The sequence below is a fragment of the Dipteris shenzhenensis genome, chromosome 2 (genome assembly GCF_047967505.1).
Source record: "Dipteris shenzhenensis isolate YYH24624 ecotype China chromosome 2, Dip_SZ_1.0, whole genome shotgun sequence".
Classification (NCBI taxonomy): Eukaryota; Viridiplantae; Streptophyta; class Polypodiopsida; order Gleicheniales; family Dipteridaceae; genus Dipteris; species Dipteris shenzhenensis.
Window position 1 is genome coordinate 62,807,211 of NC_141597.1, and position 16,684 is coordinate 62,823,894.

Below are 16,684 nucleotides of genomic sequence, written 5' to 3' on the forward strand. Positions count from 1 at the left end.
TTATTAAAGTCAGCTAAAGACCGATGGGTCTATGAGACTGAAGAAAAACCTGATATAATGAGCAAAAGGGTGGAGCTACTAAGTGAGCATCCTAACCCATGCTAGAGAACTGTGTAGACATAGTCAGTGATATAATAGTACATGTCCACCATAAACCTCTGCATCCATCCTGGCATCATCATCCTCACGACACAGTCTGATCCACTACAATACAATAGGCATATAGAACATCAAGATACACCCAACGTCAGACTAGTTAGTGTAGGCAAGAAGCCCATAATGGATTGCTGCCTGCTATCTGGGTGAGTAACCTGTTGTGCCCTCCTAGCTGCTACCCGATGTTTGATGAGCGCCACTGTCACCCCAGTAGGCTGCACCCCAGGTTTGAAAACAAAGGAGATGTCAGTGAGTGTGATCTGTGTGTCTGTCCTCTGCCAGGTGTGTCATGTCTTGGTCTCAGGGTCTTAGTCTCTCTTACTAACCGTGGCTGTGATAGTGACCTGCTCCGCCTGGAAGAACTCTGTGATCATACTCTAATTTATGACTCTACTTCCTAGAAGTTAAAAGTGTTGTATTTGTTTTCCTCATAGTAGTGCAAAAAGGAGGAATCTCGGAGGGTGGGGGGGGGGGGAGGCTATGTAAAAACCCCATATACCACGTGCGAACAAGGGGTATCAAAAAAACCCCCTACCTACCAAGGTTTATAACCTATATACGCCTCTTTTGTAAAATTTGAGATGATTAACGTTACCCTTATGTATGAAAATTTTCAATCCGTCCTTGAAAAGGCAATGGTATCATCCACGAATCTCATAGTAGATTGGGCAACGGAAAGAGAGAGAGAGAGAGAGAGAGAGAGAGAGAGAGAGAGAGAGAGATAGAGTTTATATAAAGTCGAATATGAGAATGAAAGAACTAGATACAATGAGCTCAATGGGTGGAGCCTCTATGCGGGCATCAACACCCAAGACAAATACAGTATAATCAAGAAAGACTAGTACATAAAAATATTTGAGAGAGAGGATGGATAATTGTATTAATGTCTTTGGGAAGTGCATCACATACAAGTTCGAATCTTGCTACAACCTAAGTTATCACACCCAAAAATCAAGTCCCAAACTGCTTGTCCTTTAAGGTTCCTAATGATTCCTTTTTCATACGGCTTAATCTTAATTATCACGGCTGGGAGTTAAGAATGTATGCTCTGCTGCTTCTGGGCACCAAGGACTATGGTGGACATTCCATAAGAACTACTGCTTGCTATGCATGACTTGTAGTAACTTATGGCTTGTTGACAAATCTTTTAACGTGTAATCAATTGCCCAGTGTTCCTAATTTTCGTAAGAAAATTCGTATGTATAGAGAAAACTCCATCGCATTACATCGTTGTTACAGAAATGCGGGTGGTCGGTTTGTAGAGGTCTAGTTTGCATTGCTTTATTATCATTTTGTGCGAGAGGTGATAGATGAACTGTGAGAGATAGAGAGAGGCGAACCAAGAGATAGAGTGCATGACATCGAGGGAGATAGAGAGAGGTGGTAGAAGAACTGAGAAAGAGTGCTTGAAAGCAAGGGAGGTAGCAAGAGAGAGAGAGAGAGAGGGAGAGAGAGAGAGAGAGAGAGAGAGAGAGAGGCGATAGAAAAACCGAGAGAGAGAGAGAGAGAGAGAGAGAGAGTGCGTGAGAGAGAGAGAGAGAGAGAGAGAGGAGGCATAGAGTGAAGGAGATGAAGGGCGATGAGGGAGTTTATACAGAGAGGCAGAAGCCTCCAGAGGAAGACGAAAGGCGGTGAGAAGCTTCTAGAGAATTTGATCATTCGTTAAGCCTTAGGTTAATTCGGGCTCCTCCCTCGTCCATACGAATACCAATTTGATTTTTTCAAGATCGTGGTGACCTATTGGCTTTAAAAATTGTAGTATTTCCTTGCACAATAAATGGAATATCAAAGCCTTCCTTTCATAGATTCAAAGTTGCTCTTGAGCTAGGGGCTAGGAAAACAAGACATGGAAACAAGGGGATAATAAGGAGAGCATGAGAACATGTGGATATGGTCAAAGCAATCATCCATGACTATGCACAAAGATTATGCCTTATAGAAGAAGAACCACGTTTCATGGTGGATACAAGCAAAGATAATGCCTTATAGAAGCATAACACATTTGATGGAGACATGCACATGTAGCATCTTTTGGTAGGATTTTGTAAGCACTCCACACTTGGTAGACTTTGGAGAACAGTTTTAAGCGGTAGTCACTATGCAAAAGCTGGCGTGTACGAAAGCAATGCTGTTCATTTTGTAATTTGCACGTTGACAAATATAAGAATACTGCAGTTGACAAATACAAGAATATTACACATTTGGCTAGATAGTTTATGTTGTTTATGTTGGGATATGTGTGATTAAGGGCTTGCTAGGTGCATGTGTGCATGCAGTTGACAAATACAAGAACATTACACATTTGGCTAGATAGTTTATGTTGTTTATGTTGGGATATGCGTGATTAAGGGCTTGCTAGGTGCACGTGTGCATTCACTAGCAGTCATATGGTTGTGTGTGTGTGTGTAGAAGAGGCACACTTAGTGCCATAGGCCATGACACAGGTGATGATGTAATGCAAAGGCCCCCACATGGGGTGGTGCCTATGATTGTGGAGTTCCTATGATTTAGGAGTTACCTCCTTTGATGTAGGAGAGGTGCCATTGATTTAGGCCACCCTCTCTCCCACATTCTATAAATGAGGGACTTCCCTCTCAAATCAATAGAACACCCATTGCAACATCTTATGTGTTCTCACTGAGTCTTGCCACAATGCATCTATTCTTTCCCAGGTTCGAACATGTGGTATTAGAGCCATGATCCTCCTTGAGCTTTTAGACTCTTAGGCTGCCACCTCATCATCTTCTTCAACCTTCTTCCATCTCTCTCCCATTTTTTCCAATTCTGCCGGAATCTTGTCCAACCGTTAACTTTTAAAATGCTTCTGGCTCTAGCTTTGCCACACTAGGGCGCACCTCTTCACCGTTGGGATTGACAGAATTTTACTATGAGCGGCCGTGCCGCTTCATTCTTTGCTCGCCAATCTAGCTTAAAATTCCGCCTGTTGGGAGACAATTTCGTAAAACCCTCTTAGTCATAGTTGAGCGATGTTAATAGCTACTTGCTGCTCAATTTTGAGCCCATTTGGTCCATAGATGGAGGAGAAATCTGAGAAACACCGGTCAGAAATGGCGCACGTCTCACCGACGATCTGGCGCAACATTGTGTGATTCCTTTCTGGAGGACGTACTTTGGTATTAGCTCTTTCATTCCACAAAAAAAGCCCCATCAATAGAGCTTTCAACTGTTCGAATTGCACCCCCCAACTTCAGACTGTTCAATTTGGGGGTAACAGTGATATTTACTTCTAATATGAACCATTGAACATGGTTAAGTGCTAGAAAGTTTCATTATTATCTCAGTTATCTTTGGGCTTTTGGATGTTTGACCATTGGAAGTGATTTGAGGCATTGTTTAGTCTTATCTTTGGAGCACTGTCGTGCGGTTTGGCAGTTTTGGTAAATGCTCATGATGCATCTATGATATATTTTGAATTGAATATGTTTGATTGCTATTTTGTAAGAGTATATAGGCACTGCCCTTGAATAATATATCAAGTGGTAAGACCTACTCAATATCATGTCTTCACAAGGTGAAGGAGTTGCTTGTTCATAGTGACATATATAGAAGATCATCACTTTCCATTGGGTGCTCTACCTTGACCTTGATGTTCAAAAAGATTGTAAGTGATGAGCTTGGATGTGATATGATCAAGATGATATGTTGTGGTACCAAGATAAAGCTTGGACATTTCAAGAAGATCATGGAGAACAAGAAGTTTACCATCTTGAAAAAAAGGGAGGTACAATGGATAGTCCAATATGAAAAGGCCCTTGCTATCATAGCATTGGGACTTAGTGACTCGTACATTCATCACATAGATGGGTGTGAGACTTCACATGAAGTTTGGGTGCAACTTGAAAAGGTATTTGGTGCACAAGTTTTACTCAAAAGTCTTTTAGATAAAGAGTATAGCAACACTTTTACATCCAACTTGGTGGATATTGAAGCTTCTCTTTTGGAAGAGGAGAGGAATGACTCCTACTGCAACTCTAAGGAAAATGAAGCATATCATGTGAAAAAGAGCTATATCAACAACAAAGCAAATCTTGCTGAAGGAAGAACTCCATCAACATAGTTGCACGAAACCCTCGGTTGGTGGGTAGAAACGGAAACGACGAAACGGAAACGGCGTTTCGTACACCCTGCTTTTTTCCCAAACCCTAAAAACGGGATTTCAGCCGCCTCTCTTCATCTTTCGCCGCCTCGCGCCCGTTCCACTCCTCTTGTGCATCCTTGCTCCTCTCTCCACCTTCTTCAAGCTCTCTCCATCCCTCAGACCTCCATCCTTTGCTCTTGGACCTCCATCCTCTTCATCCTTTGCTCCATCTTCTCCATCCTGCAAGCTACAGCCTGCAGCTTGGCAGCCTGCTCTCCTGACTCCATTCCTCCATCCTTCTTCTCTCCATCCTCTCTTTAATCTTACCTTCTACCTCTTTATCCTCCTCCTCTCCATCCTCCTTCACTTCTACCTCTCCATCCTCTCCATCCTCTTTTACCTCTATCTCTCCATCCTCCTTCCACGGTCTACCTCCCATCCTTTCTCACTTGTGACCTGTCACCTCTCCATCCTCCTTCTCACCTCTCCATCCTCCTCAATGTCGAGAGATGCTTATTGGGTCCATGTCTCCCTCCTGGATAGTTATAAAGGAGGCGGTGGCTCCAAGAAGTGGAGATGCAACTATTGCGGCATAAGCAAAACGGGGTCTGTCACACGGGTGAAAGACCATCTAGCAGGTGTTCCTAGCAAGGATGTAGGACCTTGTGAGTTCGTGCCTACTCCAGTGAAAGGTGGCCTAACAGAATGGAAGTGTGTGCGTATGGCAGCCTTGGCTGCAAAAAGTGGAGGACAAGGGCTGCAAGATGAAGAAGAGGCTGCTGACACTGAGCCATTGGATGATGCCAGCACATTGGGTTCTGCAAAGAGAAGTAGAGGGGCATCAACTACATCGAGCACGGGTCCTAGTGCCACAAGAACACCCTTGCCACATGGATCAATTAGTGTGGATGCTAGTGCGGGGAAAAGAGGATCACTGCAAAGGTCTAGCATTCAAGCACGCTTGCAAAAGCAAGCAGTGAAGGAGGCCACTAGTGAGCTCACAAAGCTCTTCATACAGTGTGCAATACCCTTTCATGTGGCGAAGACTACACGATGGAGGAAGGCCATGAGAGCCGTAAGCCGCATTGGGTATGAATGGGAAGGGCCTACATATGAGGCCTTGCGGACAAGAGAGCTAAGAAGAGAGAGGGAATGTGTGGAAGACCAAATGAAGCCCTTGAAAGAGACTTGGAAAAAATATGGATGCACACTCTTATGCGATGGATGGTCAGATGCACGCAAGAGGAATGTGTACAATATTTTAGTGTCTTCTTGCAAGGGAACCATGTTCTTGAGAGCCATAGACGCTTCCACTGCAGGTACAGTGATTACAGGGCTGTATATTTGGGAGCATTTACGGGCAGCCATTATGGAGATAGGTGTTGAGTATGTGGTGCAGGTGGTGACAGATAATGGCAGCAATTGTGTGTCAATGGGTGCCATGTTAGAAGATGAGTTCCCTAAGATTGTGTGGACACCCTGTGCCTCACATTACCTTGATCTTTTGATCGAGGACCTAGGGAAGATACCTTGGATTGATGCCATCTTCTCCACAGCCCGTAGTATTGTGAAGTTTGTCACGAAGAGACCCAAAGTCCTCAGCATCTATCGGGCTTACAGTGACCTTGAGCTATTGAAACCTCCAGCCACAAGGTTTGCTTACATGTTCATAGTGGTGGAGAGGCTTGTGCGAGTGCGCCAGGGCTTGTTGCGCACGGTTGTGTCTCGGGAGTGGGGAGATTGGGATGATAGAGGCCTAGCAAAGTCTATCAAATTTTTTCGCATGATCATGGATGAGTCTTGGTGGAATCAGGCGGATGCATGCCAGTATCCAATTATAGAGTAAATTCATCTTTGAAATGTATAGGGTAGCTTAGGGAAATTCAACTTCAAATCGATTAATCCTATCTACACGGTGCTTCGCATCACAGACATGGAGGGAAGCACATTAGGGCTACGAGTTTATGGACAAGATTGGAGAGGCCCTCAACAGAAACACTTCCCTATCGCCTGATAAGTAAGACTTTTTACTTTTGTAATATGTATAATTATTGCAGTTACTAAATGGCAATTTGTTATCATGAAGCCTGGAATTTTCAGATATATATTATGTACGTACTATTATCTATAGTCTATGAATTTTGCATGCATAATGCATTCTAATTTCTTGTGGCATGATTTAGGGTTGAGTCCATCCGTGCTATATGGAATAAGCGGTGGAATTGGTTCCACCGCCCAATCCATGTGGTGGCACATGTATTGCATCTGCTCTGGCGCAGTCAAGAGCAATATGAGAATGACGAGTTGGAGGAGGGGATGCAACAGTATCTACAAAATTGGACGGGTGGTGACTTGGAGATGCAACGAAGAATGGAGGATGAACTTCTATTGTTCCGCAATCACAGCCTCTCCTTTGGTCGACCTACGGCTAGGCTCCGAGAGACACAGTTGCAACCTGTCTCCTGGTGGGAGAAATATGGCAATTGTACTCCTACTTTGGTAAGAGTCTAAGAGACAAGTTCCAACGCCACTAGTTGGAGCTTAGTCGTTAAGTAATTTGAAGTTTTATCTACTACAAATATGTTTAAAGTTATCAAGTTCCTGATACTTATCTCGGCTTAATTGGCTTATGGCAGAAACGCCTTGCTATACTTGTTCTCTCACAGGACTGCAGTTCGGGTCCTTGTGAGAGGAACTGGAGCACTTGGGCCCTCTTTCACACAAAGAAGAGGAACAGATTGAGCACGGCTCAATTGGAGCGGTTGGTGTTTTGTCATTGCAACGTCCGTCTCCTTGAGTTCACCGTCGGCTGCCCCGAACCTCGCCAAGTGAATGTAGACAAGGTGGACGTGGAGAAGATGAAGGCCATACCAGATATCCCACGGGAGGAGCTGGACATATACACCATGTTGTATGAGGAGCTGTCAGCACCAGCACACCACACACGATCATACACTCAACCATCTGGAGATGGTGCTAGTACTTCAGTTGCACCCGATGGTCCTGATCCTGATGTTGATGATTCTTCTTCAGACAGTGACACAGATGCCTCAAGCTTATCTGAGGACGCAGAGGATGACGATGACGAGGAGTCTATGGATGATGCAGATGATCAGTAGTCCTGCTACTTTTTTTTATATCATCAATGGGTGCTTTTATTTTGAGTCTTGCATGACTCATGAGTCATGAGTCATGATCATGAAATTTGTGGATCATGAATCATGATCATCTATGGAGTCTGGACATTGAATACTTTCAAGTTTCAACTTGTATGCTAAGTTTAAACTTTAAAGTACTTCAAACTTCTAAATTTCAGATTCTTGTAATGCCAAACTTGTTAGTCATGACTCATGATACATGTTGATTTCAGATTATTGAAGCATCATTCAAGAATTTAGATATCATAGAGGCATGAATCATGAATGCTGAAGCTTCAGCCTTCAAGTATAGATAATTATAATTTGTATTATGTATGATTTGCACTCTATTGATAATTATATTATGTATAAAAAATAAATTTTTATACATAAATTGTATCATATTGCCGTTTCTTCCGTTTCCGTTTCGGCGGGGCCCGGAAACTCCGTTTCTTCCGTTTCCATTTCGGCTAGTAACTATGTCCATCAACAAATGAAGAATCAAACTTTGTGGTAGAATATAAAGACTATGCCTTTTGAGCACTTTGTCTTTTGAACTTTATTTATCATCACTTGGTCAAATTTTTGAGGTTCTTTGCCTGGAATAGTACTCTAAAAAGAATGTTACGTGTTTTGACTTTTGTAAATCACCTCTGGTCACCATATGATGTAGGCCATGAGATATGTGTTTACCCCCATAGTACCTCTTGCAAACATGAGTAACTAGGTCCACACAAAGGTCTAAGATTCATCCTTGTACATGCAAGGGCGATAACCCTTTGGGGGGTCTATCCCATTTTTGTAAACCTTGACCCTTGGACACCTTTGCTAGCATGAGATCCTAGCCATAGATTTATCCTTGACCATCATGAGATGGCACGTGAAACTATGTGACTAGATGTATCCTTGACATAGCAAGAACCCTTGAGGGGGGTATGTTGGGATATGTGTGATCAAGGGCTTGCTAGGTACATGTGTGCATTCACTAGCAGTCATATGGTTGTGTGTGTGTGTGTGTGTGTAGAAGAGGAACACTTAGTGCCATAGGCCATGACATAGGTGATGATGTAATGCAAAGGCCCCCACATGGGGTGGTGCCTATGATTGTGGAGTTCCTATGATTTAGGAGTTACCTCCTTTGATGTAGGAGAGGTGCCATTGATTTAGGCCACCCTCTCTCCCATTCTATAAAAGAGGGACTTCCCTCTCAAATCAATAGAACACCCATTGCAACATCTTATGTGTTCTCACTAAGTCTTGCCACAATGCATCTATTCTTCCCCACGTTCCAACAGTTTATGAAAACCACTTGGAAGCTGCGTGGAAATCTATGTGTTCATGGAACATTATGTTGGAAAGGTCACCTCCCCATCTGTTAGCCCCCATATGAGGAGAGCGTGGGGGAGGGAGACCTAGGGCATGTGCCCATGAGAAAAGGAGCGAGGGGGCGGCCACATGGGCAGCACCTCACAAGGTCAGGACAGCAAAAGGGGCTGACACATGGGCAGCAAACAGGCTGCCATGTGGGCAGCACACAGCAGGCTGACAGAGGAGCATCATGGCAGGCCGGCAAAGGGCAGGTTATGGGCTTGCAAAAGAGGCGCACACGTGGTGGCAAGGGCAGACTGGAGGCGCCTCCGTGGCGGGCTGTCTGGCAGGGCAGATGATGCAAAAGGGCGGGGCAGACCAGCACACCAGGTCGGCCACATGGAGGCATAGTGGAGCATCAAAGGAGGCTGCTAGTAGGCAGGGACCTACCTTTATATAGGGCTGGGCCCTTGCCTTGAAAGGAGGGCCAAAGCCCTAGTGTTGTGGGCCAAGGGCCCTTGTAATGAGAGCCCTTTAAGGGTGGTTTTCCAGCAGACTGGTTGGCCTGTTTGGGTCGGTCAGAATGATGTTGCTAGTCCGTTTTTCAGGCGAGCCCAAGGGCTTTTAAAAGGCAGGCCTTGTGGCCTCATTTTATATCTTCTGGAGTAGATCTTCAAGGAGCAGGAAGGAGCAGCAGAGCAGCACCAGTTGGGCCTATGATCAGGAGGTGAACTGGGCCGAGGAGCTGCAGACTTAGCTGACAGAGGGCTGCCTACCTAGGCTGACACACAGGGCAGCAAGGTTGAGAAGATCATTCTGGACGGAAAGTCTACAGACGCTCAAGGTGGAGCACACGGGCTCGAGTCTAGAGATAGCCAGCAGATAGGAGGAGTACCTTGTGGTAAGATCAGAGGACCACACCATTGGTGGGACTTTGGATCTATCTCTTTTGTATTGTGTCCATAGCTTTGGACGGAAATATATTCTCTATCTGGCTGGTTCATTGTCTATTGATGAGTCTGCACATCTATTCTATGCACATAAGTTTAAGAAGTTTGTGATTCCACACCCCACACCACACTATGTGAGCTCCTGGGCAATTCTATCAGTCTTCTGCTCTTCATGCCCTCTGTTGGTCGATTTCTAACACGGTATCAGAGCCCAAGTAGGAGGCTCACAAGTGTGGGAGCTTGAAGGTAGGGACCTTGCTGAAGGACGACCCTGATTCATAAGCTCTTGGGAATCAACTTCCACGACTGGAGGACTGTGCCCTTGCGAGAAGGAGAGTGACTTAGGTTTAGTCCTGTGCATTCAGAGTCTTGGTCTACTGAAGATTGAGCTTGATCGACTTTGCTATGTGGTTTAGCAGCAGAGATGTGGACCTCTTCAGCCCCTGCTCTCCCTTCGTCCTCGGCGAGATTTCTTTCTTTCACCATCCCCAACTTTGGAGAGTTTGGGAAACTGGAGGGGACGAATTACCTAATTTGGAAGGTGAAGATCCAGAGTCATTTAGTGGCTCGAAAGCTGTAAAAATAGTGGAGGTGAAGCCGGAGGACATGGTGGACACACATGGGAATATACGTATGGCAGGAGATGGAGAGAGCTCGAAGCTTAGGAAGACAGAGATGCCCTACTGTGGCATTGATCATTGGGACTATGGCGGACTCTGTGCTTCCTCACATCCAAATGGCCGAGACGTTAGTAGAGGCGTGGGTCACTCTGAAGGATCTGTACGAGACAGACAACACATTCCGGATCTTGCTTCTTCAACGGCAGCTCTACAACCTAGATATGGATGAGGAAGATTCAGTACATAACCACTTGACGAAGGTCAAGGTGGTGAGGGATCAATTGGCATTAGTTGGTCAGAAGGTGGACTCATGCCATTTGGCCTTGATGGTACTGAGGAGGCTCCCTTAGAGTTGTAAAAGCTTTGTTACGACTGTGACAGCAGGACAAAGGACCAAACCTCCGACTTTGGAGGAGTTGGGTCCATTACTGCTACAGGAGGAAGCTAGGGAGAAGCTCTACAACAACGACAAAGACGACAAGGCGTTGGTGGCAAAGGATTACGATGGCAAAGGAAAGAGCAAGCCTAATGGTAGCAAGTCCAAGAAAGACGACTCTAATGACGAGGACACTTCCAAGATGAAGCAGAAGAAGAAGTGCTTCTATTGCAACATGCCAAGGCATTTTGCGAAGGACTGTAGAAAGAAGAAGGCGTATCATAAAAACAAAAGGAAGGAGTTCGACTTAGATTCAGAGGGTGATACAAAGGCCAAAGCAAATGTGGTAATCGAAGAGTTGTTCTTGGTGACATCTCCGTGTCTTATTGAGGTCAGATATGCCGACCTAGAAACCACAGTGATGATGTCTGATATTGAGATGTGGGTCGACGAGGAGTTAGATACCTTTGTGAAGGTCAAGGACAGCATGGAGTGCTTGGCATCTTCCAGGTGCGTGGCTGTCGATACTGACACGAGGGTGGATTCCATGGAGTGCTTGCCCTGGGGTCTCATGTTTAGATGGATGCTGTACTTCAAAAGGGGACAGTACAGGATTACACAGGCTATTGGTGTGTGGGAGGGCACAGGACGCAAAAGGGTAGGGCAGACTAGTATACCAGGTCAGCCACATGGAGGCATGGTGGAGCAGCAAAGGAGGCTGCTAGTAGGTAGGGACCTACCTTTATATAGGGCTGGGCCCTTGCTTTGAAAGGAGGGCCAAAGCTCTAGTGCTGTGGGCCAAGGGCCCTTGTAACGAGAGCCCTTTAAGGGCGGTTTTCCAGCAGATGGGTCGGTCTGTCTGGGTCGGCGAGAATGAAGCTGCTGGTTGGTTTTTTGGGCAGGTCCTTGGTGTCATCCTGCTTCAACATGTATCCACTTGCTTGGTACTATTTCTTTTTGTTTTTCAATAGTATGCTTATTAAGAAATGAAATGTTTTCCTACTGTTCAGTTACGAACATGGGGACTAGGTGACATGTCTAGCATTTGAGGGTGGACCCCCTTGCTTGGGGTTATGGGCATTAGTGACCCACAAGAGTGATGGCCTCTCTTTTAGAGGGACATCTGGAAACCACACCCCACCTGAGTACCCAAACATGGGACCAATTAAATGCACAGATTGCATACTGACCTAGGAACCATTCAAGAGAATGTTCCCTGAGCTTTGGGTGTGGGCCTGGCAGCATGCCAAGAGTAATGGAGATACAAGATAAGACGACAAACAAATGAGCTCAGTATGGCTCAATTATGACCTTAGAGTACGTCAATAGATAGTCCAAGCTGTTAGGAACCCGTGGGTGCAATTAGAATTGAATTCTGACAACTTTGAAATTTTAGGGTTTTTAGGAGTGACACGTGGCAGACTGCCACATGGAATCTGAGCTGGCAGGTCAGTCCACCTGTCCCACACATGTGGCAGCATGCATGGCAAGTGGCAGGGCATGCAGGCCAAGTGTCTGGCCCCAAATCTGGTAGATTTGGGGCAGGTTGTGGGCTGTCCTCTTTGGGACTGCAGCCCACCAAAAATCTGGGACAAGTGTCCACCTTCCACTCTAAGCCGGGGGGGGGGGGCTGAGCCTATAAAAGAAGGCCTCTCCCCTTCATTCCCTACATGAAAAGTTCATCACTTTTCTTCTCTCTCCTTTTGGTTGATGCAGCAGAACCTCTCCAGCTCCTTGGGTGCAGCCAGCTTCTCCCCAGGCCATTCTCTCACCTCAGCAGCACTTTCTCTCTCTACGACAGCACATTCTCTCTCTACAGTTCCAGCCCCTCCTCTCCAGAAATCTGTCCCCTCTCAGCTCTTCTGGAACAGCAGCAGCATCCTCTCTCCTTCTCCTAGCCTGGAGCAGCCACAGCCCCTTTCTCTCTCCTGCTGCAGTCTTTCTCTCTCTACTGCAGAATTTCTCTCTCTACTGTTCCAGCCCATTTCCCTTGCAGAAATCTGCCTTTCTGTGCACCTTTGGAACAGCAGCAGCTCCTCTCTTACATCCCCTCCTTTGGGATCAGCATTGGCACTCTCTCTCTACAGCTATCACTCCATAAAGGCTTTCTCTCTATAGCCTACGGGCTGTTTTTTTAAGCTGTTCTCATTCGAGTCCCATTTCCACACTCTCCTCACCCAAGGTAGCTTCAGAGGCATCAAGGACTTCATCTACAAAAGGGTCAAGTCACGAAGGGAGCGTGTATTGTCAAGTTTATCTCATTTACATCACTATTTCATGTTGTTTCTACTATCTTTCTAGAAACTAGTGCTTGCCTTTAATGTTGGACGTAAGTGGTGACTGTTGCAGGCTTCTTCCTTGTGGATTGGGCAAGCCAAGAGTTGAAACCTGAGCTTGGAGTTCTCCTTTTTGTTGTCTACCTTTTGCGCATATGCTCTTGAGTCTTATATCTAGGTCCTAGGTTTTCACTGAGTTCATCAGTTTGGAAGGTGCATTGTACCTTGGTCTTGTATCTCCATTTTCAAGAATAAAGTGAGCCTGGATAGGGAGGGGGGGGGGCGTCTTGGCCCCTCAATCATATTGCAATTTCCAATGATGTCACTTTGTGTGTAAGCTGTATAAGTCTTAATTCCAGCTTAATTGCAAACTCTTAAGTTCAAGTATGTGTGTTTTGCAACTCGCAATCATTTCATTGAAACGCCTCTGCAAAATCCGTTGTTTGAATTGATAGAAAGCACCGAGTAGTTTACATTGGTATCAGAGCTTAGGCAGTGGTCCTGTAGTCTGTGCTTTCTCTTGTTGAGTCTCTCCTTCATTGAGTCATCTTGTCATCATGACAGCCAACAGACCTGACCCTCCTCCTAACCTGCATGAGTTGAGTGCTCTCTTGTCAAACATTGCTCAACAGGTTCAAGTGCTGGAAAGCAACCAAGCAGAAACTCATGACATAGGGTCCCAATCCCAAGGAAGAGGCCGTGCGGACAACACCAACTCCAACAAGGAGGGAAGATCATCCTCTCCTTCCCCTCCTCGAGGTAGGCGGCGTCATCGGAGTCCATCTCCTTCGAGACGTCTACGGAGACGAAGGTATGCAAAGCATAAGGTACCTCTTGGAGATAAGCTCTTCAAGTTTACCAAGTACAAGGGAGAGGACAAGCCTGAGGTCTTGCTGGCGTGGATCCGAGACCTCGAGTATTTCTTTGAGGGGGACGAGTACGAAGACAAGGCGAAGATCCGGTTTGCCGTCTTGCACATGCAAGACCGTGCTTCACTCTGGTGGGCAGCTATGGTCAACACTGGACAGCAAGCCCACACCTGGAAGCGCTTCAAGAAGAACTTGATGAGGCACTTCCTACCTAAGGAGTTTAAGAGAGATACAATGGTGTAGTGGGACATCCTCCGCCAACGCCAAGAAGGGAAAGTCATTGAGTATGTTGATCGTTTTTGGGGTACTTTGTTAAAAGTTCAAGCATTCAGTAGGAAGGATAAAAAAGAGCAGCAAAGGAAGTTCTTTGTTGGCCTACGGTATGTCGTTCAGCATGAGGTGGACATTGCCACTCCTACTTCTCTTGAAGACACCATCAACATCGCCTTGAAGGTGGAGAAGAAACAGTCTTTCTCCAACAAGCGGAACGGCAGCAACAGCAAGTGGAAGTCCCAGGGAACCTCTTCCAAGGAACAAAAGGGTAAGGAGATAGCAAAGGACGCACCAAAAGAGCAAAAGTCAGCCAGCTAGCCTCCTTCGAAGAAAGCAGCCCGCACTTTCAGCTCATTGTCTCCACAACAGAAGCAACAAAGAAGCAGCCCCCAAAAAGCCAGTTTTGGTAGTTAACAAGGTGGAAGCACCTATAGAAAAGGGAGCTGTAAACGACACCCATAGTTTGTTGAAAACATGGGGTCAAGTAAAGGATCAATCCGCTTTGTTTTTGTTTGATAGTGGAGCTACTCACAACTTTATTTCTCATGAGATGGCACAGAACTTGAGGATAGCCCCAGAGGATAAAGGAGAAGCCTTGGAGGCAACTGCAGCCTTCAAGAACCAAGAAGAGAAGGTGTACCCCATCATCGGCAAGCTTCGGGTACACATCCAGGGGTACTTGGATCATCTACCCTTCATGGTGGCACCACTTCAAGGATCAGATGTAATTCTCGGCATGCCCTGGCATAAGCAAGTCAACCCCCGAATCGATTATGTGAAGAATATTCTAACCCTCCAACATAAGGATAGAGATGTGAGCATTACAGCGGGAGTTTCAGGAAACACCATTCCTATGGTAAGTCATGCACGATCTCCCAATTTGCTTAAGAAAGGAGTATGTTCTTTTCTAGTGTTTGTATGTGATAAGCAACCAAGTGAAGAAAAGTCAGATCCTCTCACAAAAGAAAGATTAGATTTCCTTAAGGAATTCTCTAGTTGCTTCTCTCAGGAACTTCCTAGTCACCTCCCTCCTGAGAGACCAGAGGATCACAAAATTGACATAGTTCCAGAGTCTTCACCTCCAAATAGACCCCCATATAGAGTTAGTCAATCTCAACAAGATGAAATCTTCAAGCAAGTCCAAGAACTCTTGGACAAGGGATTGATCCAACCCAGTAGTTCTTCTTTTTGCTCTCCTGTCTTACTAGTCCAAAAGAAGGATAAAACCTTCAGGATGTGCATAGACTATAGAGCCTTAAACAAACAGACGGTTAAGAATCATTTCCCGATTCCTCATATAGACGATATCTTTGATCGTTTAGGAGGATTTGAAATTTTCAGCCGCATAGATCTTAAGAGTGGCTACCATCAGGTACGAGTTGTACCTGAGGACATTCATAAAACAGCCTTCCGAACCACATTTGGGCTGTATGAATATATGGTAATGCCATTTGGCCTTACCAATGCCCGAGCCACGTTCAATCGGCTGATGGAACGATTGTTCAAGAACTATAGACAGTTCTCTGGCAACTGCTGTCTTCTTTGATGATATCCTCATTTTCAGCAAGAATGAGGAAGAGCATAAGGAGCATCTAAAGATTGTATTTCAAATCTCAGCTGAAAATGCTCTTCACATCAATGAGAAGAAAAGTGAGTTCTTTCTTCCTGAGATTCACTATCTTGGTCACATTATGTCACGAGAAGGTGTCCGTATGGACCCAGCCAAGATACAAACAATTGTAGAGTGGCCTGACTTGAAGAATGCCCATGAGGTAAGGTCTTTTCTAGGCCTATGCTCATATTACCAAAGGGTTTACTTCAGCCCCTACCCATTCCTGAGAGACCATGGGAACACATCACCATGGACGTCATTACAGGAATTCCCAAGACCAATCAAAATCATGACATGATTTGGGTGATAGTAGATCGATTTAGCAAGCAAGCCCACTTCATTCCTTGCAAAAAGAATTTCAAGGCACCTGAAGCTGCCCATTTATTTATTAGACACATCTTTAGACACCACGGCATGCCCAAGTCTATAGTATCAGATAGAGACTCAAAGTTCACTAGTAACTTTTGGCAGGCTTTGTTTGAGAACCTTGGAACTCTTCTAAGTTTCTCCTTAGCTTTTCATCCTCAAACGGATGGCCAAACTGAAGTTACGAATAATACACTCTTGGATTTGCTGAAATTTTATGTGCATGACCAGCAAACCTTTTGGGAGAAATTCGTTCCTCTTGTGGAGTTTGCTTATAACAACACAATTCATTCTTTCACTGGAAAAGCTCCTTTCGAAATTGTATATGGTAGATCTTTACCAACTCCACTCATGCAAACAAAAGATAAAATCTTTGCCGTTGATCAATTCGTGGAGGATTATGACTCTGCTTATGCCACGGTTCGAGCAGCCATTCAAAAGGCACAGGAGAAACAAAGAGCAGCTGCAAATAAAAGACGGAGGGCGTTTGCAGTGAAAGAAGGCCAATGGGTCTTATTGAAATTTGAGAAAGCCCAGTTAAAAACCAAAGTAGGCAAAAAGCGCATCTACTTCTAGCTATCCTTTCGATATTATGGTCCTTTTCAGGTGTTGCAGGTAATAAATGATATCTCAGTCCGATTG

General features: G+C 45.2%; 2 protein-coding genes across 4 annotated transcripts in view; both read left to right on the forward strand.

The window, feature by feature from the left end:
• Positions 1-16,684, forward strand: part of LOC147905134 (glutamate NMDA receptor subunit epsilon-1, putative (DUF3598)) — a 70,789-nt gene that overhangs the window by 15,138 nt on the left and 38,967 nt on the right. The window lies entirely within an intron of this gene.
• On the forward strand, positions 6,544-7,374 carry LOC147905135 (uncharacterized). Its single transcript, XM_087398021.1, has 2 exons — positions 6,544-6,754; positions 6,892-7,374. The coding sequence occupies exons 1-2, from the start codon at positions 6,572-6,574 to the stop codon at positions 7,372-7,374; spliced, it is 666 nt and encodes a 221-aa protein (XP_087254147.1). The 5' UTR covers positions 6,544-6,571.